This window comes from Amyelois transitella, chromosome 31 (genome assembly GCF_032362555.1).
Source record: "Amyelois transitella isolate CPQ chromosome 31, ilAmyTran1.1, whole genome shotgun sequence".
NCBI classification, from domain to species: domain Eukaryota; kingdom Metazoa; phylum Arthropoda; class Insecta; order Lepidoptera; family Pyralidae; genus Amyelois; species Amyelois transitella.
This window is the reverse complement of record NC_083534.1, coordinates 415748-442055: the sequence shown is the minus strand read 5'-3', so window position 1 is coordinate 442055 and position 26308 is coordinate 415748. Positions and strand designations below refer to the sequence as shown.

The 26308-nt window shown below is 35.0% G+C and overlaps 2 protein-coding genes across 2 annotated transcripts in view; one reads left to right on the top strand and one right to left on the bottom strand.

Annotated features, from left to right (window-relative positions):
* LOC106129210 (serine/threonine-protein kinase 10) overlaps nucleotides 1–5144 on the top strand; it is a 56787-nt gene extending 51643 nt beyond the window's left edge. The window contains exon 26 of the mRNA XM_060953328.1: nucleotides 3791–5144. Within this exon, the coding sequence (XP_060809311.1) occupies nucleotides 3791–3934 (144 nt within the window). The 3' untranslated portion in view covers nucleotides 3935–5144. The remainder of the gene's footprint in view (nucleotides 1–3790) is intronic.
* A 4711-nt stretch (nucleotides 5145–9855) lies between these two features.
* Nucleotides 9856–26308, bottom strand: part of LOC106129217 (uncharacterized) — a 30664-nt gene continuing 14211 nt past the window's right edge. The window contains exons 14-31 of the mRNA XM_060953079.1: nucleotides 25369–25469; nucleotides 24739–24867; nucleotides 24357–24472; nucleotides 24007–24093; nucleotides 22911–23051; nucleotides 22323–22495; nucleotides 21305–21497; nucleotides 20527–20643; nucleotides 19259–19541; nucleotides 19032–19086; nucleotides 17654–17800; nucleotides 16720–16813; nucleotides 15454–15559; nucleotides 14647–14750; nucleotides 13497–13643; nucleotides 12465–12577; nucleotides 11251–11415; nucleotides 9856–10212 (exon numbers count right to left, since the gene is read on the bottom strand). Of these exons, the coding sequence (XP_060809062.1) occupies nucleotides 10135–10212; nucleotides 11251–11415; nucleotides 12465–12577; nucleotides 13497–13643; nucleotides 14647–14750; nucleotides 15454–15559; nucleotides 16720–16813; nucleotides 17654–17800; nucleotides 19032–19086; nucleotides 19259–19541; nucleotides 20527–20643; nucleotides 21305–21497; nucleotides 22323–22495; nucleotides 22911–23051; nucleotides 24007–24093; nucleotides 24357–24472; nucleotides 24739–24867; nucleotides 25369–25469 (2349 nt within the window). The 3' untranslated portion in view covers nucleotides 9856–10134. The remainder of the gene's footprint in view (nucleotides 10213–11250; nucleotides 11416–12464; nucleotides 12578–13496; nucleotides 13644–14646; nucleotides 14751–15453; nucleotides 15560–16719; nucleotides 16814–17653; nucleotides 17801–19031; nucleotides 19087–19258; nucleotides 19542–20526; nucleotides 20644–21304; nucleotides 21498–22322; nucleotides 22496–22910; nucleotides 23052–24006; nucleotides 24094–24356; nucleotides 24473–24738; nucleotides 24868–25368; nucleotides 25470–26308) is intronic.

The window sequence follows — 26308 nt, the reverse complement described above, 5'->3', positions numbered from 1 at the left end:
AACAAAGTAAATATTCGGTTTATTCGGTATAATACGAATAATAAATTAAAAATTATTACGTCGTTATAAATAATCAAATTTAAATGAGAAAAAGAAAATATGTAGAATCTTTATTTCATTCGCCATATTAAATGCATTTCTAAATAAAAAATAATGTACAATTTTATCAACGCATTCCAATTAGTTATTACACAAAATCGGCAAAGTTTATTTCCACATTAGAATTTAACCTAGCAAATAATATTTAATTAAGAGTATAAATTAATTGATTAATACTTAAATAATATTAAAAAATTACAGCAAAATTAAAATAAAATATGCCAAATTAAGTGCTTCGCTTTTTAAACATTTATATTTAATTGTACAAGTATAATTAGACTATGCTTTAAGATTCCAAAATAATACATTAGTTAGACGAAAAATATACATATATTAAAAAAACTAAGAAGGTAATAACAAATTTTAGTATGGGAACAAAAGAATTGTCATTTTTGTCATAAATTAAAAGTTGTTTGGCTGAATGCTTCGCTGTCCGTAAATATTATGATTATTATCTAGATTTAAACGTTCAATGTGCCTAAAAAAAGCCTTATTGTGTAGTTAGTTTTAATATTTTTAATTGTTAGTGCGGCTTCGCGACCGTGGATACATTTTCCGAATGTGCCTGCCATTAAGTAGTATTAACATTCATAAATACATATAGTCACGTCTTTATCCCTCGCGAGGTAGACAGAGCTAACAAACTTGTATAGACTGTTAAGCCACGTTCGGCTGTTTGGCCTAATGATAGAATTGAGGTTCAAATAGTGACAGATTGTTTTTAAAAGGAGTTGATAACAGCCATGTTAAAAATTCAATATTTAATATTAGTATTGTGTTCTGGTTGATAAATAAACTAAACTCAAAGTTCAAAAATTTTCAAGGAAATATCTCAACTGTTTAATATTATTGATATTAAAATTTGAAATCGATTTTTTTTAATGTCTATGATATGTTCAATATAGAGATTAAGATAGAAGATATTAGTTTCTTCTCAGATCAGCACTGACTTTTTTATTTTAACACCTTACAACATTCCAATAAAACAGATTATAAACAAATGAAATCAAGTCGTAATTATACTACTTAATTTTTTTTAACTGACATATACAATTTAAATATGTTTTGGTATCGTAAAATAAATAAAGTAACTAAGAAATCGATTTCAAACGAACGATGGTGATGATTATGATAGATATTTTACATTATCACGGCATATTTAAAATTACATAGTATATAAGATAGTAGCTAGTTATATAATATGCTTATACATTTGGTTTCTTTTTAAACATTTTAGCGTAATTATGCAAATTTAGTTTAACGCATACCGATTTAAATTTACCGTACATTAAGTAGGGTAAAATTTTAATTGCAATTCTAACTGGTCTTCCCCACGATATATAACTTCAGTTCCTAAACTACTGTTTGCCATCTTGAAATTACGAGGTTTTTGTAATACGCGAAAACATTTAATTGTGGTAATAGTGAAATATGTGAAAAAAAAGACTCACCCAATCCAGGATCCATGGTCATGGCTATACCCCGGGCTCCTCTCCAGAGTGGTGAGGATGCAACCGGGACTAAAACCTGGAGGGAGACAAAATAAACTTAATAAATTAAACTTTAAAAAGAGTCAAAGTTTAAAAAAATGCAAATCAGTGCAAGATTTTAACCCTAGAAAAATAAATTTATAGTTAGTTATATTAAGTCATATCAATATTCAAATCGCTAATTTGCCTTATTATGTAGACATACATATATCAGTTTTTGTTGAGAGGTAATTAAAATTATGTCAAATGCATATTTCGTTATTGCAACGTTATGCAAATGTATATTGTATACAGAAATATATGTAAATAAATATGTTGTGGTTGTTTGTTGGTGTTTTATTGGTTTTCTATTAAATTATTAATAAAATTAGCCAATTATTTAGCCATAAAAACATTATATTATATAGAGTCTGCGCATAAAAATATATATATATATAATAGTGGCCTTATGTCCTGATTGGAAGTCATTACAATTTGAAAATGAAAATTCTTAATGAATACAAAATTCTAACTACTTACAAAAAAAAGATGATTGCAAACTAAAATTTAATTAAAATTTTACGCCCCTGCAGTTTTAAAATTAATTTTATTTTTATAATCATCTTTTTTTATTAGTAGTTTTGGTTTGTATTCACTAATAAAATAATTATAACTATCCTGGAATTTTGTTTTATGATGGATGTGCATATTGATAAATTATTTCGGTTATCGGTGATGGATTTAACTACAGCTTGCTTTATTGTTATTTACTCAATTTCACGTAAACTTAAAAAAAATATTTATAATCATTTATAATAAATAAAAGAAATAAAGAAAAATTTATTATAAAGCGGTCATTAGATTTTTTTGTATCATTCTATTTATTTGAATCCATTGTTCAAGTAAAACTGTTTGAAAAATAGAAAAAAGCAAACAGAGGTATATAAAGGAAGAATTCTTTAAAAATAATTAGTTTAGTCATCTCACTAGTTCCATTTAGTTCCATGAGGGAACAAATATATTAGTATTTATAGTACAGAACAGATTTAATTTACATACAATTTGGGATTGAAGCGAAAGAAACAAAAACTAAAAGATGAACATTTTGACACCTGTCAAAATTTGTGTAAAAAAATATACATATGTTAATATCTGCAAATGCTTTTTATAACTACGTGCTTAGTATTTGATCACAGAATTTTTGAAAGATATAGCTACATATGTTTCATTTTATTATTGCGAGTAGTTGAGAAAATTTCAATAATTTAAAAAAAAATTAAAAAGAATTAAATTTAAAAAAAAAAGTTTATAATTACTAAGCATGTACATATATTAGGTGTGAGTCAGCAATGTATAAACAGCAAGGCGCATGCTTCTAACAAGTCCAGCTGCCGCGTCGATGGATGCATGGTATGTTTTTTTTAGTTTGCAAGTTGTCATAATAGCTTTTGTCCTAATTTTTAGGACTAACGAGTTATGACATTTTGCACCTTTCTTTTTCCACTTTATTTTAGTTCATTTTGCACTGAGTGTGGCATGTATGATACTGAGTTTCCTTTAAATTTTGTAGGATTTTCCTAAGCTTTTCAAATTCACTACTTAAATATGAAATGAGAACTGTTCTGGATAATTTGTCAAAAAGTTGTTGGGAAAAAGTTAGATATATTCTAAAAAAAAAAATTATATATTTTTTTCTCACCCTAGCAATCGAGGATATTTGCATAGGTAATTTTATTTAAATATATAAAGTTTTAATAATAACAATGTATCATCCTCCTGGCCTATGCCGCCGAGAACTGACCGTAATTCTTTGACCATTCCGTAGGAAAAAAACAAGGGAACCAAACCCAACTTGAAGCATGATTTTTGCATTAATAAAAAAAGGTTTAATATGAAGTTGACTATATTGATATTAATTATAGAAACCTAAATGTAAATACTTATATTTTCTTTAATATTTTTTTTAATTTCACGAACTTCACTAATAAAATGAGAAATAGAGAAATCACCATGTGCAGTTATTGCAAATGAACATTTCTTTCTTCTTTGGCACCAAACGCTTTTTGTATTACTAATTTCTAATAAATTTTACATAACGTTTAAAAAAGGATAATGTACTATCTAAACATTATCACGAATGTTGCTTTGTTAATTACATGTATGAATAAAAATAAATTTACCGAAAACGTAGTTTAATTTTCATCATTTTTTATCGCTCCCAGGCATTGGAAGAGGAATTCGCGGCTCAGCTTGAGGAACAGGAGAGGCAAGCCGCCAAGGCCGCGAGGATCCCCACGGCCATGCCTCAACACAGCTCCGCGCTGCACTCGTCCAGGACTAGCCTGGCGTCGAGCCATTACGACTAGCGGCTAGTCATCGTCATTGTAGCGTGTTCCCGCTCACATGATTACCATGGAAATGAAGATATCGAGAATAAATCATCAGAGTAACTTGTTATCGTCACCATAGTTTGTTCAAGTAGTCACGTCTTGAGATTATGTCATTCGAGCTTCGAGCGATGTTGCTTTACTGCCCGGGGTCTATTAATAAAATGATTAGACTAGGTTATAATATTGAGATTATAGCGTATTAGGGTAGAAAAGAACATTTTAGGACGCACTGAGAATCTCTTTCTTTGTAGTCTGGTCAAAGTTAAATGACTATCAACGCAATTAATTCGTTTCACGAAATCATACAAGATAATGAATGGAAAAGCGATGGGGCGCTAGCGTCTGTATTTTATTGACGGTAAAGAATTGAAGCTACGAGATATTTTACTCATATATTTTTATTTAGAAATAATGCGTTTTAAAAAATCTGGCAAAATGATATTATCAATGTGAAATTGCGATGAATTTGTATGTAGATAAAATTATGTCAAAAAAAGATATGAAATGCGATATTTACTTATTGCACCTACAACAAAAGTTACTTAAAAGTCTCTAATTCAAAAAGGTATATTCCCGATATGTAAGTACATTATACAATTTAGGAATTTAAATGAGTGAATAAGAATTACTATATTGTATAATATTGGGTGAAATTACCATTTTATGGCATAATTTATAAACTCCACGTTGTTTTCGCATAACTTCCATAAATAACTTTTTCTTATGTATGAAACGTGATGCGAAGCGGTGATTATACAAAAAAATGCGCATACTTTAAATTATGTCAATAAAAATTATGAAACCCGAACATCAAATTGCTCCTCTTTAGGTGGACAGAGGTCGAACAAAACCAATTTTTAACATAATTCTAAAAGTCGACTGGACGATGTGGTAGATTCGCTATGAAATTGTAGACAAATTGATCTGAATGTGCATGTTTAATCAAAGAACATTTGAGATGAGTAAAAAATGCCTTAAAACTAGCATATTAATATTATGATAAAAACAAAATATAATTTCCAAAAGTGCCAAATATAACTTATCCGTATATAAAGGCGTGTGAAGACATCGAAAGTCTTCGTATGTCAACAATTTTTGTTAAATTTCACTGAAGAAATCTCCAAATTTTCGCGCGCTTCCTACTCTCAATGATATATAATATACGAAAAAAGAAACTAATTTTTTTCGGATAATATATGGAAAAAAAATCTAATTATTAGCTACTTAATTATATTATAATTATATAATTCGTAGTTTTCAGTTTGTTTTGCCACAAAATCATAAACGATACAATTGCTATATCTTAGTACTACCTATCTGATATTTTTTTTGTGTCGAATTACACAAACGCAAACACAAACACGCTTTAATATAATTGTGTACGTAACATATTCCTTCTTATGTACAACACGAATTTAGGAACAATCATTTCGTATTAATCGATAAATTTAAAAGACTCGAGATGAAAGGAATTGAAATGAAACGAGGTGCTTCTTAAATAAGTAGCTTAGGCGGTCGAGTGACGGGTGATTGGTGCGGGAGAGAGGCGTGATGTGTGAACCACACGTATACTATATTTCTCGCCTTTATTAAGTCTTGTGGTGGGATATTAATACGTTACTATATAAGTCGCTTTGGCAATTTTCTACAGGGCAGAATAGCGCGATCTACCCCCAAATCAGACCGAATGGAAACTCAAAAAAAATAACGACCTTATTGCTTACAAGTGAATTAAACTATAAAATTAACAATATAAAAACAAAATTTTGCCTGCTGTCTCGCTGGCGCGCTCTGATGACAGCTTCAACCGGTCAAAATTTTTCGCGCCATAAAAAAAAAACCTTTTACATCTCCGTGGGGACATCGGTGTAACTTAAAAAAAAAGGGAATACCGTTCTCTGTTGTTCATGCCATGAAAATAGTTATAACTACGTGTGTGACGGGTTTGTAAGAGAAATTAAGAGTATCTTTGTCTGAAGGCAAATTTGACACGTTCTTTGGAAATGGCGGGAAAATAAAAATGTCAAGTCTGGACTCCCCTTGTTTTGTGGTACTAATGCCAAGCCTTACTGAGAGGGGATCCAACTTATTAAGCCTTTGCTTTGTATAAAATGGGAGATTGTTAATACTTACTCAACTTTAAGAATGATTGGGAAATTTCAGCCAATTTTTTGGATTGAACATAATGTGAAATTATCGACTGAAATTGTTGTCACTAGATTAAGGTGTAAATGTAGTATTGGGAAATTAAACAAGTAAATTAATCGATTATAGAGCTCGACGATATGTTCGTCATTGTGTAGGAAATTGTATTTTAGTCACCAGACGCAGTCAATGTGGAAATTTTTATTTGGCGTCTGTTTTTTTCTGGTTGGAGACGATTTTATAATAAGTTCTGGGATGCGCCATCTTAATAAAAAATGTTCGCTCAAACAGATGCGCGCGCGCCATTTTACTAATGCGCAAGCCACAGGTGCGTGAATTGAGCATCTTTTCAGATTAAAAAAAAAAAATTAAAATAGGAGTTTTATTTTTTTGAGATGAAACGTACCTAATGAACAAAGCATGGATTATGAATGAGATGTCCCGCGTGATATCCTTGCTCTGTGCTGCAAACGAATAAATGAAAAATCTTAAATGAGATTATAATTAATATTATTTTTTTAATGAAAGTATTTAGTCGCTATAGTGAAGAGAAATCAATTTGTAAACTACTTAATAAGTATATTTTTAAGAACTCACGACTCGATTATTATAAATAATTATTCTACTTAATTGTTATTCAATTAATAACACCATAAAGAAAAAATAAATAAAATACTTAAATTTGTTGTAAATTATTGTATGACGTCCATGTTGTTACGGATTCTTTGTCTCTCTCTCGTACGTCAAAGTGTGAACGAGACGGAGCTATTCCTACATCTAAAGACAATTAAGGAGTATTAAAATATTGTTTTTTACTTCGCCTAGGCCTTAATTTTTGGTCATTGTATTATAGTATAGGATTAAAAGACCTTATAGTGTCATTTGGTGGGCACAATGCGACAACTAGCAATATGCCACCTTATGCAAAGTGAATAAGGTATAAATTTGAAGCCACGTCAATTTTCTAAAGACCATTCAAATCAGGTTTCTACCACGAGTAGGCTAAACTATATATAAATAAATGAATGTATTTTATTTATTTATATATTCATATACATCAAGGAAAATAAGAGTAAAACTTAAAACAAAGAGAAATTTAGTACAAGAGCACTACTAATTTCTAGAGAAATTTCTTCCAGCTAGACCACGACAGGAAAGTGTAAAAAAAGAAATTTCAGAGCAAATAAATAATACATATCTTTATTTCTTGATAAATATATAAGAAAGTTAACTTAATTCCAATTAGTTCTGTAATCTATTTCATCATTTAGTCTTTAAAACAAAAGATTTAATATTTTTCTCTGAAATCTTACGTCGTTTTAGCCTTTCGGTTATCCATTTAATTAGACAGTCTTGTGTTTATTGCCTTTGTCTACCCCGTAACGGATGAAACGTGATGATGTGAAGCCTATTTGTGGTCGGAAAGTGATGTAACCTTAAGTCTAAAATTGAGTTGTATATTTTGTACAGAGCGCTCGGTACGGCGGTGCGACTGACGTGTAGATAAGGTATATTATTGTTTGTGTGTACAGTAGTCTAGGTATCAGTTAGGAGTCGTCGTTAAGTTGGGCCGGATGTCGGAGTGGTAAGGGAATTTTATTTTGAAAAACTTTGTCGAACAATATTTTAAAATTTACCTAATACTTAGAAATAATTGAAATGGTCCACGTTGAACCGGCCGAAAATGAACCAATGAATTGAACACTAAATTAGTTACAAATTTTATCATTAAGCCATAGAGCTGAACATGGCATTTAAGTCTTGTTGAGGGCCCTGTCTACCCCGTAAATCTCTTACGGAACGATGTTTTTTAACATGTTTCGGTTTCATTCATGGTTTTTTTTAATATATTGATAATTTAAAAACAACTACAGATACAAAAGATATATGGAGGACGCTCCACTTAACTCCGTTGACAAGAGTTAGCTATAAAATTTAGGAGTGAAAATGTCTCTACCAGTCCGACAGACCGCCGCTTTAGATTATGTATATTTATTGGCCACTAAACTCCCTTAATTTCTGCCATGATTTGTTTCCAAGTATACACAGTTAGCCAAAGACCTTTTGTTCTCAATTTTATATTATTTATTTTTTACAATTTCTCTTCCAAACGCACAAATAAATGTTTACCGCAGCAATTGATCAGCTTCAGCTGGTCTCTAAATAACAGACTTGATTTCGGAATTAGATTCAGAGACCCAGGTTGATCAGAAAAAGTTCTTTTATTAAAGATAAATTGTATTAAGAGCAGAGAAATTGTAAAATTAATATCAGTTTTATTGCAACCTTATACATATGTTTACAAAAACTGTATCAAATTTGTCTTACCTTTTTTTTCACGAATATCATGTCACAACTAACAAAAATAGTATTAACATTTTATTTTTCTAAGCCAGTAACTAATGAGCGCCAAAAATATTAAATAATAAATAAATTTTACGTTTTCAATCATTTTAGTTTAAGATACGATCGGAGCCATTTATGTTTTCCAAAACACACTTCGTGCGATAATTAAAAAATACTATATCCAGCCTCCGTAGCGCGACACACGCCACGCCGTATTTTTCGCGCGAAAAACTATCGCCGTCCCGTTTCACGTCACAATATACGGTTAAAGAAATTTATTCTCATAAAAGAATCTACAAAAAATTCACTTACAGTGAGAACTTCAAATATTAATATTTAGTGGACGCGTACAAATTGTCGGTAGTTAAACAATAAAATATATTCACTCCGTACTCCAATATAAGGCGAAACGGCGATAGGTTTTCGCGCGCTAAAAAAAGGCGTCACGCCTTACTATACGGGAGCTGGTGTCAAAATTTGATGTTAAATTATTACTTGATACTTAGTTTTGAATGGTAAGGAATTCCATCCTGACTAGACGTTAAATTTACAAAACTATTAATTGTATCAGTACCAAGAAAATATCCAAGTTGTTTTAGGTTATAATTTCTCTCATACGGAGTTATATAGTCAATATGTTCATTTAATTTGTAAATAAGTATTTAGTGCATTTGTTTAACCATTTCTTTTTTATTGTTATTAACGATACTGCCGCATTCCGTGCGCACGGGCCATCCGCCATTGTAATGTTAATTTCTTGTCTATATGAAATAAATTATTGTTACATTTTTTTGTCGAAGATTGTATAAACAACTTAATTTGTATTTTGGTGTTTTATTTCGTTGCCTTTTTTAAACGCGCGCAAAACTATTTTAAAGATTATGTATAAATTACAAGAATTATTCATAAAGAAACGTTCGAGAAACTTCTTACATTATTATAAAGTCTGTATGTATGGGATAATAAGTACGCGTGGAACGCGCGAACATATTTTAATTTTATATACTAATTGTACCCATTACTTTTGTGTATTTTTAAAGCCAATTCAACAATTAACACTGTATTTATAAATAATGTGCCGTGTGATTCCCGGCACCAATACAAAAAAGAATAGGACCACTCCATCTATTTCCCATGGATGTCGTAAAAAGGCGACTAAGGGAAAGGCTAACAATCTTGGAATTCTTTTTTAGGCGATGGGCTAGCAACCTGTTACTATTTGAATCTCAATTCTATCATTAAGCTAAATAGCTGAATGTGGCCATTCAGTCTCTTCAAGACTGTTGGCTCTGTCTACCCGCAAGGGAGATAGACGTGACCATATGTATGTGTATGTATGTTTATAAATTATCCCACCGCTGCCACCAGGTAATTTCATTAATAACACAATGTTTGAACAACTGCTTTATTTAAAAAGTTTACATGATATAAGGTACAACTACAGTGTAGTTTCCATAGTGTCACTTGTCTCACGGTACAAAATCGACCCTCTTGTTCCACGGTACAAAATCGACCCACTTGTCCCACGGTACAAAATCGACCCACTTGTCCCACGGTACAATCGACCCACTTGTCCCACGGTACATAATCGACCCACTTGTCCCACGGTACAATCGACCCTTTTGTCCCACGGTACAAAATCGACCTACTTGTCCCACCGTGGGACCGCCCGGTGGGACTGGACCCTACACCCAGGGCATCCAGCCGGCGCGGGTGACTTGCAGTATCCGGGGGCTGGTGCAGTGCACTAAGAAGCAAGATATCTGAAACAAACGTTCAAATTGTATTAATTTATTTATTTACTAATTTATGTACACAGAAAACATCGAGACTGATAAACACAGAAACAAAATTACATAGGTTCTGCTTATTTCAAAAGAAATCTCTTGGAAAGGGTGACAGGCGTGTTCTCCACTCACACAACTAATTATGGACATACATAAACAAATATATATATAAATACAAAATTATAAAATTTACATAAAGTATATACAATATATTTATTGTATTTACTTAAACACAATTTAACTAAAGTTCTCATTTCATTTTTAAATTAACGATTTCATTTATAACCAAAAATGTTTAACATATATTCACGTCTATATTCCTAGCGGGGTAGACAAAGCCAAGAGTCATTGAAAGACTGAAAGGCCACGTTCAACTGTTTGGCTTAATGATAGAAGTGCGATTCAAATAGTGACAGGTTCGCTTAAAAGAGAAATCCCAATTGTATAAGCCCATCCCTTAGTAGCCTATTACGACATCCGTGTGAAACAGATGGAGTGGTCCTATTCTTTTTTCCATTGGCGCCGGGAACCACACGGCACATTTTATTTACATACATACATATGGTCACGTATATATCCCTTGCGGGGTAGACAGAGCCAATAGTCTTGAAAAGCCAGAATTGCCACGTTTAGCTTATTGGCTTAATGATAGAATTGAGATTTTTTTTATTTTGAGTTTATTTACATATAAGTATAAATATAAATTATATATAATTTATTACCTATATAAATAACTAGTTCCACATTCATTCATGTTTTTTAATGTAGACAATGTGCATTCGTCCATGATTTAGATTTAAGAGATCTATATTTGTACATTGACGTCCGATGAAAATGCTGCAGTGTAGTTTGTTCCGCCGCTTCTTCTACACATGCGCTTTGGCAGCGGTAGTAGTTATAATTAGATTTAAGTGATGTGACGTCAATAAGTGATACCTTGTATCCAATTTTGAAAATAAATCTATTCTATTCTATTCTACCTATATATTATAGGTAACAACTTTGTACACTTACCTGTTCTACCACAGTATATTGTTCCTTTCTCTCGAAGTCCTTGAAAACATCATCGATAAGTGTCAAGTAGGCGTGTTTGTACGTCACGCGGGAGTTCTCGAGGAGCGCCCGCGTCACGTCGCGGGACAGGCAGCGCCCGGAGAGCAGGGCTTGTATGTGCGGGAGCTGTAACAATATATATTTATTTTAATTTATTTTTTGGAAAATAAAAAACAAAGTATTTTGCTTTTTGAAAAAAAAAACTTCAAAGTACTATGCTTATTTATTATGCCATTATAATTGTGCCGTGTGGTTGGTAGACCACTCCATCTCGTTCCCATGGATACTATAAAAGACGACTAAGGGTAAGGCTTAAAACTTGGGATTCTTCTTCTAGGCGACGGGCTAGCAACCTGTCACCATTTGAATCTCAATTCCAGCATTAAGCCATACAGCTGAACGAAGTCTTTTAAAGACTGATGACTCTGTCTTCCCCGTGAGGAATATATGCAGCGGTAGTGCGCTTGTTTGTGACCCCAGAGGTCACGGGTTCGAATCCCGGCCAGGGCATGATGAGAAACGAACTTTCTTTGATCGGCCTGGGTCTCGGATATTTATCTATACAGGGTGACATTTAAAACAACTGCATCCTTTTAAACATAGACTATACCCATGCTTCTGAGCCGTTTGAGCCTATTTTTATTTAAATTAAACGTCATCATTTTCACATTTAAACAACCCTCAAAAACTACGTCACACGCTTTTTTAAAGACCAATACTACAAAAAGAAATTAAAACTAAACATGTAAATAAATGTCTGAAAAATAAATTATTTTTCTAGTATGTATCAAGATCAAGTAAATACAGAGTTGTCGAGATCGCTCAGCTGAATGAATTGTGTCGTTGACCTCTGAATCTTACGCGTCGCTTTTCCGCCGGCCGGGGTGATATGACGTATTAAGGATCGTGAATTTTGATACTTTTATTTTTTTTCGTACTGTCTGAAATATGAACCGATATTTTTCTTTTAACGTTTTTAAATATCTTTTAGATGAGTACACTTAACAGTTAAATTTATGAACTTGCATTAAAAGTCACCCTGTATAAGTATTTATTGTAAAATATACATAGTATCGTTGAGTTAGTACCTCATCTTGATAATAGAATTGAGATTCAAATATGTAATCTGTCTGTGTATATATAAGATATATATTTATTTATAAGAATTATATTACCCTCTCGTCAATGTTCTGTTTGTCCCACATGAATGACATCTTGACGAAATTGCAGAATAAATACTGACACTCCCGTAACTCTGATAGACGGGTCTGCAGGCGACTCTCCAGCACTGAAAAATTAAAATTAAAATTATTAAGTTTATTTGGTGCCGTGTGGTTCTCGGCGCTAATAGAAAACGAATATTACCACTCTCTTTTTTCAATGGATGTTGTAAAAGGCGAGTAAGGGATATGCTTATTAACATGTGATTCTTCTTGTAGGCAATAGGCTAGCAACCTGTCACTATTTGAATCTAATTCTATTATTAATTTACATACCTCCCTATCTACCTAAGGTTAGCAGCACATTGCCTAAAAGAAGTAGGTATTCTAAATTCACAAGCCTATCCCTTAACGCCTTTAACGACATTCGTGGGAAAAAGAAGGAGTAATTATTCATCCTTAAGGGCTTCAATGATATCCAAAACAACTTTTCCAAGCGAACGAAGTCGCGGGCACAGCTAGTAATGAATAAAAATTTGGAATTAGAACTGAACTTACAGGGTGACTTTTAATTCAACTGCATAAATTTAACTGTTAAGTGTACTCATCTAAAGGATATTTAAAAACGTTAAAAGAAAAATATAGGTTAATATTTCATAAAGTAAAAAAAATAAAAGTATCAAAATCCACGATCCTAAATGCGTCATATCACCCTGGCCGGCGGAAAAGCGACGCGTTAGATTCAGAGGTCAACGACACAATACATTCAGCTGAGCGATCTCGACAACTCTGTACTTTACTTGATCTTGATACAAGAAAAATAATTTATTTTTCAGACATTTATTTACATGTTTACTTTAAACTTCTTTTTGTAGTATTGGTCTTTAATAAAGCGTGTGACGTAGTTTTTGAGGGTTGTTTAAATGTGAAAATGATGACGTTTAATATAAAAAAAAATAGGCTCAAACGGCTCAGAAGCATGGGTATAGTCTATGTTTAAAAGGATGCAGTTGTTTTAAATGTCACCCTGTATATAATATAGATTACCTTGTGCGTCGCCGAGCGCCAGCAGGCAGGGCGTGAGGCGCGCGGCGGGCAGCTCGCGGCCGCGCATCGCCGCGCCGCCGTCCACGCCCACCACGCCGCCTGACCTCGCTGACCACAGGAGGTTCTGAAGGTGGCGGTCACCCAGACCTGGGATGAGTACCGTTACAATACAATACAATACAATAGATTTATGTTCTAAACTAGATAATACAATACAATACAATAGATTTATGTTCAAAACTAGATAATACAATAGATTTATGTTCAAAACTAGATAATACAATACTATAGATTTATGTTCAAAACTAGATAATACAATACAATAGATTTATGTTCTAAACTAGATATTACAATACAATAGATTTATGTTTAAAACTAGATATTACAATACAATAGATTTATGTTCAAAACTAGATAATACAATACAATAGATTTACGTTCAAAACTAGATAATACAATTACAATAGATTTATGTTCAAAACTAGATAATACAATACTATAGATTTATGTTCAAAACTAGATAATACAATAGATTTATGTTTAAAACTAGATAATACAATTCAATAGATTTGTTGTCAAAACTAGCTGTGTCCGCGACTTCGTCCGCGTGGAATAGCTGGGAGGAGTACCGTTACAATACAATACACATACATATAATAGGGTTAGGTTTAAGATCTTTATTCTCATTAAGAATTACAAAATTCACTTCACATGAGAATAGCACTAAATTATATCTAATTAACATCAATCTAAAGGTATGCGCGTACAGATTTACGTATCATATTCGGTGCGGTTACCCTCATTTAAAAATATATTTTTTTATCGAGCGGTCACTACTTCGAGCGTCGAGTGGTATAATACATTGATGTAAAGCCCGACGCAACTGGATAATCGCGTCTATATCCCTTGCGGGTTAGACAGAGCCAACAGTCTTGAAAATACTAAATGGCCACGTTCAGCTATTTGACTTTAAGATAGAATTGAGATTCAAATAGTGACAGGTTGCTAGCCCATCGCCTATAAAGAATCCCAACTTTGTAAGCCTATCCCTTTGTCGCCTTTTACGACATCCATGAGAAAGAGATGAGAATGGTCCGCATTATTTTTTTTCGATTAATGCCGGGAACCACACGGCGTCATCGCATCATACCTAATATCCAATCAGATATGGCCATGGTCGCTAGGCTGTCCTGGAAATTCCTCTTCTTCATCAGAAAGTCTTCGAAGCACGAACTGTTGCGTTCGACAGCGGTTCTGAAGAAGAATGAGAAAAAAACAACATACATACATACATATGGTCACGTCATCAAAATCAAAACATGTATCAAAATAAAAAAAAAACATGTATAAAAAGATAAACTTTAATTACATATTACTATATGCATGTTGGCTAAACAGAGCCAACAGTCTTTAAATAAATGAAAGGCCACGTTCCGCTTATATGATAGAATTGAGATACAAAATAATGAGAGGTTGCACTAAAAGAGGAACTCCAAGATTACAAGCCTTTCTCTTAGTCGTTTTTTACGACATCCATGGGAAAAATATAGAGAGTTGTCCTATTATAAAGTGCCGGGGACCACACGGCACAGTACAGTGGGACAATTTGACTATCGTTATCGACACGAAATGTACGGACATGGGATATAATATCTGAATGTATTTGTGTACAATTCATTCACAATTCAAAGGTGGACTGAAATACCTGGACGAAATCGCCTTTTGCTGCAAAGTTTTTAAATGAATGTCTATTTATTGTGGTGCAATATAGTTATTGTATTGTTTGTAATATGACTTATTAATTGCATAATAAATCATTCAGTTCATTCATTTCGTTCACTTTATTCATTTTGTTCACTTCATTCATTTCGTTCACTTCGTTCGTTTCGCTCACTTCGTTCGTTTCGTTCACTTCATACATTTCGTTCACTTCATTCATTCATTCATTTGAACTTACCTGAGTGCGTCGACGGGCACGCGGTCTCGTAGTTGCTGGAATGCGTGCGGAGTGGGGCTCACTATCAGTTCGTCGTCCGCCGGCCTCGGCACAGACATTGATATCTCTGATTTGAAAATAAAAAAAAAACATTTTCTTAATGATCCAGTTACCAAAATATATTACTTTGTACTATATACTATACATATATATAAACTACAAACAATAGGCTTACAAACTTGGGATTCTTTTTTAAGCGATGCGCTAGCAACCTGTCACTATTTGAATCTCAATTCTATCATTAAGCCCAACAATAGCTGAACGTGGCTTCAAGACTGTTGATTCTGTCTACCCCGCAAGGGATATAGACGTGACCATATGTATGTATGTATGTGTGTTTAAACACTGCACACAGCCTGTCGCTTAAAAGAATTCAAAGTTTACAAACCTATCCCTTAGTCGCCTTTTACTACATCAATGGCAAAGAGATGGAGTGGTCCTATTATTTTTTCTATTGGTGCCGGGAACCACACGGCACATTTAGGTAATAAATCAATTCAATGAGAAAATGGCCGGAACGTAGGCAATTAGTGAGTTTTCATAAAGTTTTATATTCTACCTACTTACTAGCTGTGCCCGCGACTTCGTCCCCGTGGAATAGTTATTTTGGGCATCATTGAAGCCCTCAAGGATGAATAATTTTCCGATTTTATTTTCACATTTTTCATTATTTCTTTATTTATTTATGTACACAAAATTATATACAGAAGCATTTATAACAGTAATACTAGTACAAAGGTGCTACTTATTTCAAAAGAAATCTCTTCCAGTAGACCCATGAGAGGAGAGATTAATTTTGGAGCGGTATGGCGTGTGCATAAATAACGTTTAACATATTTCTTTGCTCCTTATAGTTGCAGCGTGTTTTTATATAGCCTAAAGCCTTCCTCGATATATGGTCTATTCAACACAAAAATAATTTTTCAATTCGAACCAGTAGTTCCTGAGCTGACTGTGTCTAATACCCCGCGAGGGATACAGACGTGATGATATGAATGGACGTATTCTATAAGAGGCCGCCCGCGACTTCGTCCGCATGGAAACCCTATCAATCCCGCGGGAACTCTGGGATAAAAAGTAGCCTATGTGTTATTCTGGGTCTTCAGCTACCTACATACCAAATTTCATGGTAATCGGTTCAGTAGTTTTTGCGTGAAAGAGTAACAAACATCCATACAAACTTTCGCCTTTATAATAGTAGTAGGATAGGATAATATAAGTACTCACCGTCCAGATCGCAAACGCTGTTTATCAGTGAGAACAGGGTCTCATGGTCTTCCAAGAACTCGATGAGGCCGCTGTCGGCGCTCGTCGGGATCACCTGACCGGGTCAATCAATCAATCAATCAATCAATAAACTTGACATACATACATAAATATCGTGTGGTTCCTAATAGAAAAAAAAAAAGAATAGGACCACTCCTTCTTTTCCCGTGGGTGTCGTAAGAGGCGACTAAGGGATAGGCTTACAAACTTGGGATTCTTACCACGTGACCATATGTATGTATGTATGTATCTATATTTGTATATTGACGTCCGATGAAAATGCTGCAGTGTAGTTTGTTCCGCCGCTCCTTCTACACATGCGCTTTGGAAGCGGTAATAGTTATAATTAGATTTAAGTTATGTGACGTCAATAAGTGATACCTGTGTATCCAATTTTGAAAAAAAATCTATTCTATTCTAATCAATCAATAAACTTACATATATACATAAATGTCGTGTGGTTCCCGGTACTAATAAAAAAAAAAGAATAGGACCACTCCTTCTTTTCCCGTGGGTGTCGTAAAAGGCGACTAAGGGATAGGCTCATAAACTTGGGATTGTTCTTTTAGGCGATGCGCTAGCAATCTATCACTATTTGAATCTCAATTCTATCGTCAATCAAGCCAAACAGCTGAAAGTGGCCTGTCAGTCTTTTCAAGACTGTTGGCTCTGTCTACCGTGACTATATGTATGTACATACATATATGTAAATTGTGTATGTAAATTGAAGTTCGGTGCAAACGCAGCAGTGTAGTTTGTTCCGCCGCTTCTTCTACACTAGGTGTACTACGTAGTTATAATTAGATTTAAGTGATATGACGTCAATAAGTGATACCAGTGTATCCAATTTTGAAAATAAATCTATTCTATTCTATTGACAGAGAGTTGATCTCACCGTGTAGCGGGGCGGACAGAGCCTGCTGAGCGCGGCGTCGCGCAGCAGCGGCTCGCCGGCCTTGTGCATGTAGCGGCGACGCGCGCCGCGCGCAGACACTAGTGTTATCACGCACGGCCGCCGGGCGCTGTCTGTTATCACTGTCACCTGGTGTACACGCATAAACATACATATATATATATATATATATATATACATACATACATATATTCACATATATATATATGTATATATATATATATATATATATATATATATATATATATATATATATATATACATACGAAATAATCATAATCATTTATTGGCCGTGTGGTTCCCGGCACCAATACAAAAAAGAATACATAGGTCTTAAGTATTCAAGTACAGTTTCTGTTAACACCTATTCTACCTTTGAAGGCTTCGGAATTATGTACATATATTTTAAATAAGCATACATATATATATACAGGGTGACATTTAAAACAACTGCATCCTTTTAAACATAGACTATACCCATGCTTCTGAGTCGTTTGAGCCTATTTTTATTTAAATTAAACGTCATCATTTTCACATTTAAAAAACCCTCAGAAACTACGTCACGCGCTTTATTAAAGACTAGAAAAAGAAATTAAAACTAAACATGTAAATAAATGTCTGAAAAATAAATTATTTTTCTAGTATCAAGATCAAGTAAAGTACAGAGTTGTCGAGATCGCTCAGCTGAATGAGTTGACCTCTGAATCTTACGTGTCGCTTTTCCGCCGGCCGGGGTGATATTATGATGTATTTAGGATCGGGGATTTTGATACTTTTATTTTTTTCGTACTTTTTGAAATATGCACCGATAATTTTCTTTTAACGTTTTTAAATATCCTTTATATGAGTACACTTAACAGTTAAATTTATGCAGTTGAATTAAAAGTCACCCTGTTATATATTGTAAGCAGATCTAGTTTTCATCTATACTAATATTATAAAGCTGAAGAATTTGAATGTTTGTTTGTTTACATACATACATACATACATATGATCACGTCTATATCCCTTGCGGGGTAGACAGAGCCAACAGTCTTGAAAAGACTGAATGGCCACGTTCAGCTATTTGGCTTAATGATAGAACCGAGATTCAAATAGTGACAGGTTGCTAGCCCATCGCCTAAAAGAGGAATCCTAAGTTTATAAGCCTATCCCTTAGTCGCCTTTTACGACATCCATGGGAAAGAGATGGAGTGGTCCTATTCTTTTTTGTAATAGTGCCGGGAACCACACGGCACGGTTTGTTTGTTTGAACGCGGTAATCTTTTATTCATTCAGTTTTCAAGAATATTGCTCGTTTAATAGATACATACTTACACATGATCACGTCCACATCCCTTGCGGGGTAGACAGAGCTAACGGTCTTGAAAGGCAGCGTGCTGTTATATAGCCTTAAACCTTCTTCAATAAATCGTCTATTCAACGCAAAAATAATTTCTCAATTCGAACCAGTAGTTCCTGAGATTAGCGCGTTCAAACATACAAACAAACTCTTCAGCTTTATAATATTAGTATGCCTTTTTTGTTTCCGAGTTCCTACTTTATCTAAGTAGGAACTCGGAAACAAAAAAGGCCAGCCACTCTCACCTGGTCCTCCACCTTGGAGACTCCCCCCGGCACCAGGGCCGCCCAGCCGGCGAGACACAGCGCCGGGCACAGCTGGCGCACGCGCAGACTGGACTTGGAAGGAGGTCGGCCACTCTCACCTGGTCCTCCACCTTGGAGACTCCCCCCGGCACCAGGGCCGCCCAGTCGGCGAGACACAGCGCCGGGCACAGCTGGCGCACGCGCAGACTGGACTTGGCCGGAAGGTCCAGTGTCACCATGACCGAGCGTAAAGTTTGTAGTTTCTCATCTCTGGCGGTGGAATCTGTGTGAAATGGTTTCGTTTTTTTTTGTGTGAAAATAAATATAAAATAAATAAATATAATTACGGGACATATTACACAGATCGAGTTAGCCTCGAAGTGAGTTCGAGACTTGTGTCACGAGATACTAACTCAACGATACTATATTTTATAATAAATACTTATATAGATAAACATCCAAGACCCAGGCCAATCAGAAAAAGTTGTTTTCTCATCACGCCCTGGCCGGGATTCGAACCCGGGACCTCCGGTATCACAGACAAGCCTGCTACCGCTGCGCCACAGAGGCCGTCAAATAGTTTAGGCGATAGAAATAATGGTAACACGTTAGATAATTGACATATTTTCGATTAATAATAACATACATTTGATCACGTCTATATCCATTACGGGGTAGCCAGAGTCAGCATACTTGAAAAACTGACAGGCCACGTTCACCTATTTGGCAGATAGAATTGAGATTCCCAAGTTTATAAGCCTATTCCTTAGTCGCCTTTTACAACATGAGACAAAGAGATGGAGTAGTCCCATTCTTTTTTCTATTAGTGCCACACGGCACATTCATTAATAACTATGAAAAATAGTCTAATTAGTTTACTTATTTGACAACTAAACTAACTCTTTTGTATAACACTAGAGGCCGCCCGCGACTTCGTCCGCGTGGAATCAATCCCGCGGGAACTCCGGAATAAAAAGTAGCCTATATGTTAATCTGGGTCTTCAGCTACCTACATACCCAAATTTCATCGTAATCGGTTCAGTAGAAGCGGCAGTAAACTTAGTTTTAAGTAATTTATTTGACGTCAACCAATGTCGTTAAACCATACGTTTTGACAATTATTAAGCGATATGAAGTATCATATATTAATGAATAAAAATTTTGAATTTTGAGTAGTTTTTGCGTGAAAGAGCAACAAACATCCACACTGACATCCCGACATACTCGCAAACTATCGCATTTATAATATTAGTAGCATAATCTCTCACCAAAATCGGCAATAGCGTAAAGTTTCTCCTTCTGCGCGGCCAGCAGATGGTAGTCGGAGCCGACGTAGGGATTCTCCATCATGTCTCTTATTCTGTCGAATATCTCGCACCATTTCTCTGTGGTGATTGAAAAAATAAAAAAAAAATAGATTTTAAAACTGCACGCTCGAGTATTCATATGTATGAAAAGATCTTGAAATTATAAAAAATAAATTTATATACATAGAATCATACATACAAACATATGGTCACGTCTATATCCCTTGTGGGGTAGACAGAGCCAACAGTCTTGAAAAGACTGAATGGCCACGTTCAGCTATTTGGCTTAATGATAGATATATAGAAATAAATACTTTCATAAATTTATATGAAAGTGTTTACTTGTCGTAAGAAGCGACTAAGGGAGTGCCCTTAGTCGCTTCTTACGACATTCATTGGCAAGCTTGGAATTCTTCTTGTAGGCGATGGGCTAACAACTTGTCAATATTTGAATCTCAATACTCCATAAGTCGTCCTTTCCTTTAGTCGCCTTCGCCAGTCCGATTTTTAATGATGTCGTAGGATGTCGTAAAGGGCGACTAAGGGATAAGCTTATAAACTTGTTATTCTTTTTTTAATATCGCCTAAAAATAGAATCACGATGGGCTAGCAACCCGTCACTATTTGAATCTCAATTCTATCATTAAGCCAAACAGCTGAACGTGGCCATTCAGTCTTTACAAGACTGTTGGCTCTGTCTACCCCGCAAGGGATAAAAACGTGATTATATGTATCCTACCTTTCCTACCAACAGCCCCCACCAATCTCCTGCAATACTCCATCATACTGTGGCTCGCGTCACGTATCGTCGCCAACATTTTCTTCAACTCCCCGAGTTTTGATGTTCCTGGAGGTCGCCTCCCGAATAAATGTAGGACGTTAGATATCTGTTCCGTGGTGAACTCGTCCAAATATTGGTTTTCTGGGTAAAACTGTTTAAAAATATATAGTTTTTGTACTAACATAATAATAAGCACTACTAACATATTATGAGTCTTTTGTTACTTACTTAAATAAATAAATTCATTCATTCATTCATTCAAAACAAAACAAAGAAAGAAAACAATAATAATAATAATGTTAGCTGGAGAAAGGTACTGTTTTGGAAGTACATAGTATTATTATTTTTTTACATACATACATATAGTCGAGTCTACATCCCTTGCGGGGTAGACAGAGACAACAGTCTTGAAAAGACAGATAGGCCACGTTCAGCTGGGGTATTACTTATTGACGTCACATCACTTAAATCTAATTATATCTACTCCCGCTTCTGAAGCGCATGTGTAGAAGAAGCGGCGGAATAAACTACACTGCGCCATTTTCACCAGACGTCAATTTACAAATGTTAGATTTCTTAAATGTAAATCGTGGACGAATGCACATTAAAAAACATGAATGAATGTAAAATGAATGATTTCAATATGAATATTTCGTCAATACGCACTATATAATAATAAAGTCAGCTTAGGAAGTTATGTTTTTTTTTATGTTTTCATGTATATTTATTTATTTAGGCAACTAAGGCTTATTAACTTTATAGAACAACACTAAATGAGCTGTAAAAATTGGAATAAATTTTAGAAAAGGCATAGTACATACATACATATAATCACGTTTTTATCCTTTACGACGTAGACAAAGCCAACCAGTCTTGTAAACTCATTTGTCAATTTGTATACGTGTGCACACTATGGCAGAAAAGTACCGCTCGGTCACCCAGGTACTAGTAGGTACTGTCAAAATGCAAATCATACCAATTTCATTATGGTATCTGTGACGTCACCGTCCGCCATCTTCCCAGCGGAGTGCCCGCGCAGCCTGTTGAGTAACAGGGCCAAGTGCTTGTCGGCAGGCCCCACGTTCGACTCCCGCATCTTGTATAACGTGTTAGCAAGATGCTTTATGACTTCGTCTTGGTTTTTTATATCTGTAAAGAGAATGAAATGTATATATATGTATACATACATACATATCATCACGTCTATATCCCTTAGGGGGTAGACAGAGCCGACAGTCTTGAAAAGACTGAAAGGCCACGTTCAGCTATTATATATATATATATTGTCACATATACATCCTTTACGGGGTAGACACAGTTCCATCTATAGTTTTCGCGAAAATCCTGGTTTTTCTTGTAGGTAGCGTTAAATTCGTCGTCTTTTGTAGGTAGCGTTAAATTCGTCGCTTTTCGTAGGTAGCGTTAAATTCTTTTCTCTTATCTTTGTACATGTCGCTCAATTCGTCGCTTTTCATACGCGATTCTAATTTCGTAGTTTTTTTTTTTTAAAGTAGTTGGCGCTAAATTAGCGCGGGTAAAAAAAATTAGTGCATGTTTAACTCACCATCGGACCACTGTCGGTCGTAATGTACCAACGCCAATTCGTATAAAGTTGTGAGCGTTGATTTGCTGTTCAGAATCGAATCTTGATCCGTCGGTCGGGTCACCTTTTCTAATATACCGTTCACACTCGCTGTGGTTAATTCTGGAAATTAAGTTTAAAATGTATGTTTGTTTGTTTGTTATTTTTTTAAACTTTCGCATTGCAATGGAAAATGTAAAGCTGATTTGATAAAAAATAAAATGTATAAAATTAAAATGTCAATTCCATCATTAAGCCAAACAGCTTAACGTGGCCGTTCACTCTTTTGATAACTGTTGGCTATGTCTGACCCGCAGGGTATATAGACGTGATTATACGAGTATGTTATGTATAAAATACATACACATAGTCGCATTTATATCCCTTGCGGGGTAGACAGAGGCAATAGTTTCACAAAGACTGAAAGGCAACGTTCAGCTATATGGCTTATAATAGAATTGAGATTCAAATAGTGACAGGTTGCTAGCCCATCGCCTAAAAGAAGAATCCCAAGTTTATAAGTCTATCCCTTAGCCGCCTTTTTCGACATCCGTGCGAGTGGTTCGATTCTAAAGTCCTGGAAATCACACGGCATATCACGCTATTATAATATACTAGAGGCCGCCCGCGACTTCGTCCGCTTTAAAACCCTATTATAACGTAACAATCAATCCCGCGGGATCTCCGGGATAAAACGTAGCCTATATGGCATTCTGGGTCTTCAACTACCCACATACCAAATTTCACCGTAATCGTTTCAGTAGTTTTTGCTTGAAAGAGTAACAAACATCCATACTGACATCCAGACATACAAACTTTCGCATTTATAATAGAATAGATTTATTTTCAAAATTGGACACAAGGTATCACTTATAGGTTTAAAGAACTTTATTTCTCATAAGAATATACATTCACTTAAAATGAGATAACAGGTACTTATTGACGTCACATCACTTAAATCTTATTATAACTACTGCCGCTTCCGAAGCGCTTGTGTAGAAGAAGCGGCGGAACAAACTACACTGCAGCACTGCACAATATTAGTAGGATAGATATCATAAATTAAGATTTTTCTCACCGTTTAAATGTTGCTGCAATAAAAATATCTGTTTGTATATGCCAATGGCGTCCGGTGTGATTTCTTGTAAATCTGATGTTAAGCTTACTGAAAAAAAATGGTACATAATTTCATGAATTACATACAAACATACATATAGTCACGTCTATATCCCTTGCGGGGTAGACAGTGCCAACAGTCTTAAAAAGACTGAATGGCCACGTTCAGCATTTTGGCTTGATGATAGTATCTCGTGACACAAGTCTCGAACTTACTTCGAGGTTATTTTTATCCATGTAATTTGTCCCGTAAATATATTCATTTTTACTGCTTATAAAAATTATTTAGACTTTTTTTTTATTTCATATTACCTGCCGAATCTAGTGCATCCCGCAGTAAATCTCTATCGTTACGCTCGAGCGCCATCCCTTTTAGACTTAACAATTTCTGGTGATGCCAAGATATTTTTTCTTCATCATACAAATCTCTGTAAAAAAAAACCAAGGGAATGCGTCAAAGGATTTAAGTATTTCCAACTCTTCTTTATAGAATAGATTTATTATCAAAATTGGATAAAGGTATAACTTATTGACGTCACATCACTTAAATCTAATTATAACTACCACCGCTTCCGAAGCGCATGTGTAGAAGAAGCGGCGAAACAAACTGCACTGCAACTATTAACAAGAGTGCAAAATTTATATTGACAACTATATACTTATATTCAATAGTAAATTACAAACTAAGACTTACGCAATATTATTCCGATCGCAGCATTGCAACACGCCGCGATATAGCCCCATCTCGTTCGCTCTCACGCACCACAGTAATTCGTTAGAACGAGACGGGTACATTGCTTCTCTTTCGTTTGCTTGAGCGGCTCTGAATAAATAGAAAGATACGATAATAAAATTGGGATTCTTCTTTTAGGCGATGCGCTAGCGACCTGTCACTATTTGAATCTCAATGCCATCATAAAGCCATACAGCTGAACGTGGTCTTTCAGTCTTATTTAAACTGTTGGCTCTGTCTATCCCGCGAGGAATATAGACGTGACTATATGCATGTATAATAAGTTCTTAGGTTGATTAATCGATTCTTGTACAAAATCGCATCAGTAACTTAATGGAACAACACACAACACAAAATATACGTGTTTAAATTTATATGTACTTATAAACTTATTTACCTATTCACTTATTCACTAATTTACCTATTCACTTATTCATTACTTTAGCTATTCGCTTATTCACTAATTTAGCTATTCACTAACTAAGCTATTCACTTATTCACTACTTTAGCTATTCACTTAATCAAACCTATTCACTTGTTCACTTATTTACTTTAAAACTCATTAACTTATGCACGTATGAATAATCTTACCTGATCATAAGCCTAGCCGACCATTCTACGAGACAATCTCTCTTCGACATCCGGCACACCCACGGCTCCTCTTCCAACTGCCAGGACAGAGCTTCGGCGACCTGCACATGATTTATAACGTTATTAATCGGTAGATTTATAACGTTATTTATCGGTATCACGATAGAATAGAATACTCGTAGAATAGATTTATTTTCAAAATTGTATACAAGGTATCACTTATTGACGTCACATCACTTAAATCTAATTACAACTACTGTGGCTTCAAAAGTGCATGTGTAGAAGAAGCGGCGGAACAAACTACACTGCAGCATTTTCATCAGACGTCAATGACGACGATATATTTATCAACCTTAAAAATTAATACTAAGTGTATTTACACCCTAAAAGATTAAAATCACTAAAGCTGACTCTCAGACGGATTCTGTGGCGCAGCGGTAGTAGGTACGCTTGTCTGTGACACCGGAGGTCCCGGGTTCGAATCCCGGCCAGTCGGAAAACACCGTGAGAAAACCTGCACATTCAGGCAACTGCATGTGTAACCATGATCGATCCAACACGGGTCAGGTTCCCCTGCAAAGGTTGCGGAGGTCAGACGGGAGTCGCTTCGTGTACAAACCTGACTCACCCAATCCAGGGTCCATGGTCGAAGGTATACCCCAGGCTTTTATCCAGAGTGGTGAGTATGTGTCCGGGATTAAAGCCAGAAAGGATACATACATACATATAATCACGTCTATATCCCTAATAGAAAAACCAATAGGACCACTCCATCTTTTTCCTATGGATGTCGTAAAAGGCGACTGAGGAGTAGGCTTACAAACTTGGGATTCCTCTTTTAGGCGATGGGCTAGCAACCTGTCACTATTTGAATCTCAATTCTATCTTAAAGCCAAACAGCTGAACGTGGCCATTCAGCCTTTTCAAGACTGTTGGCTCT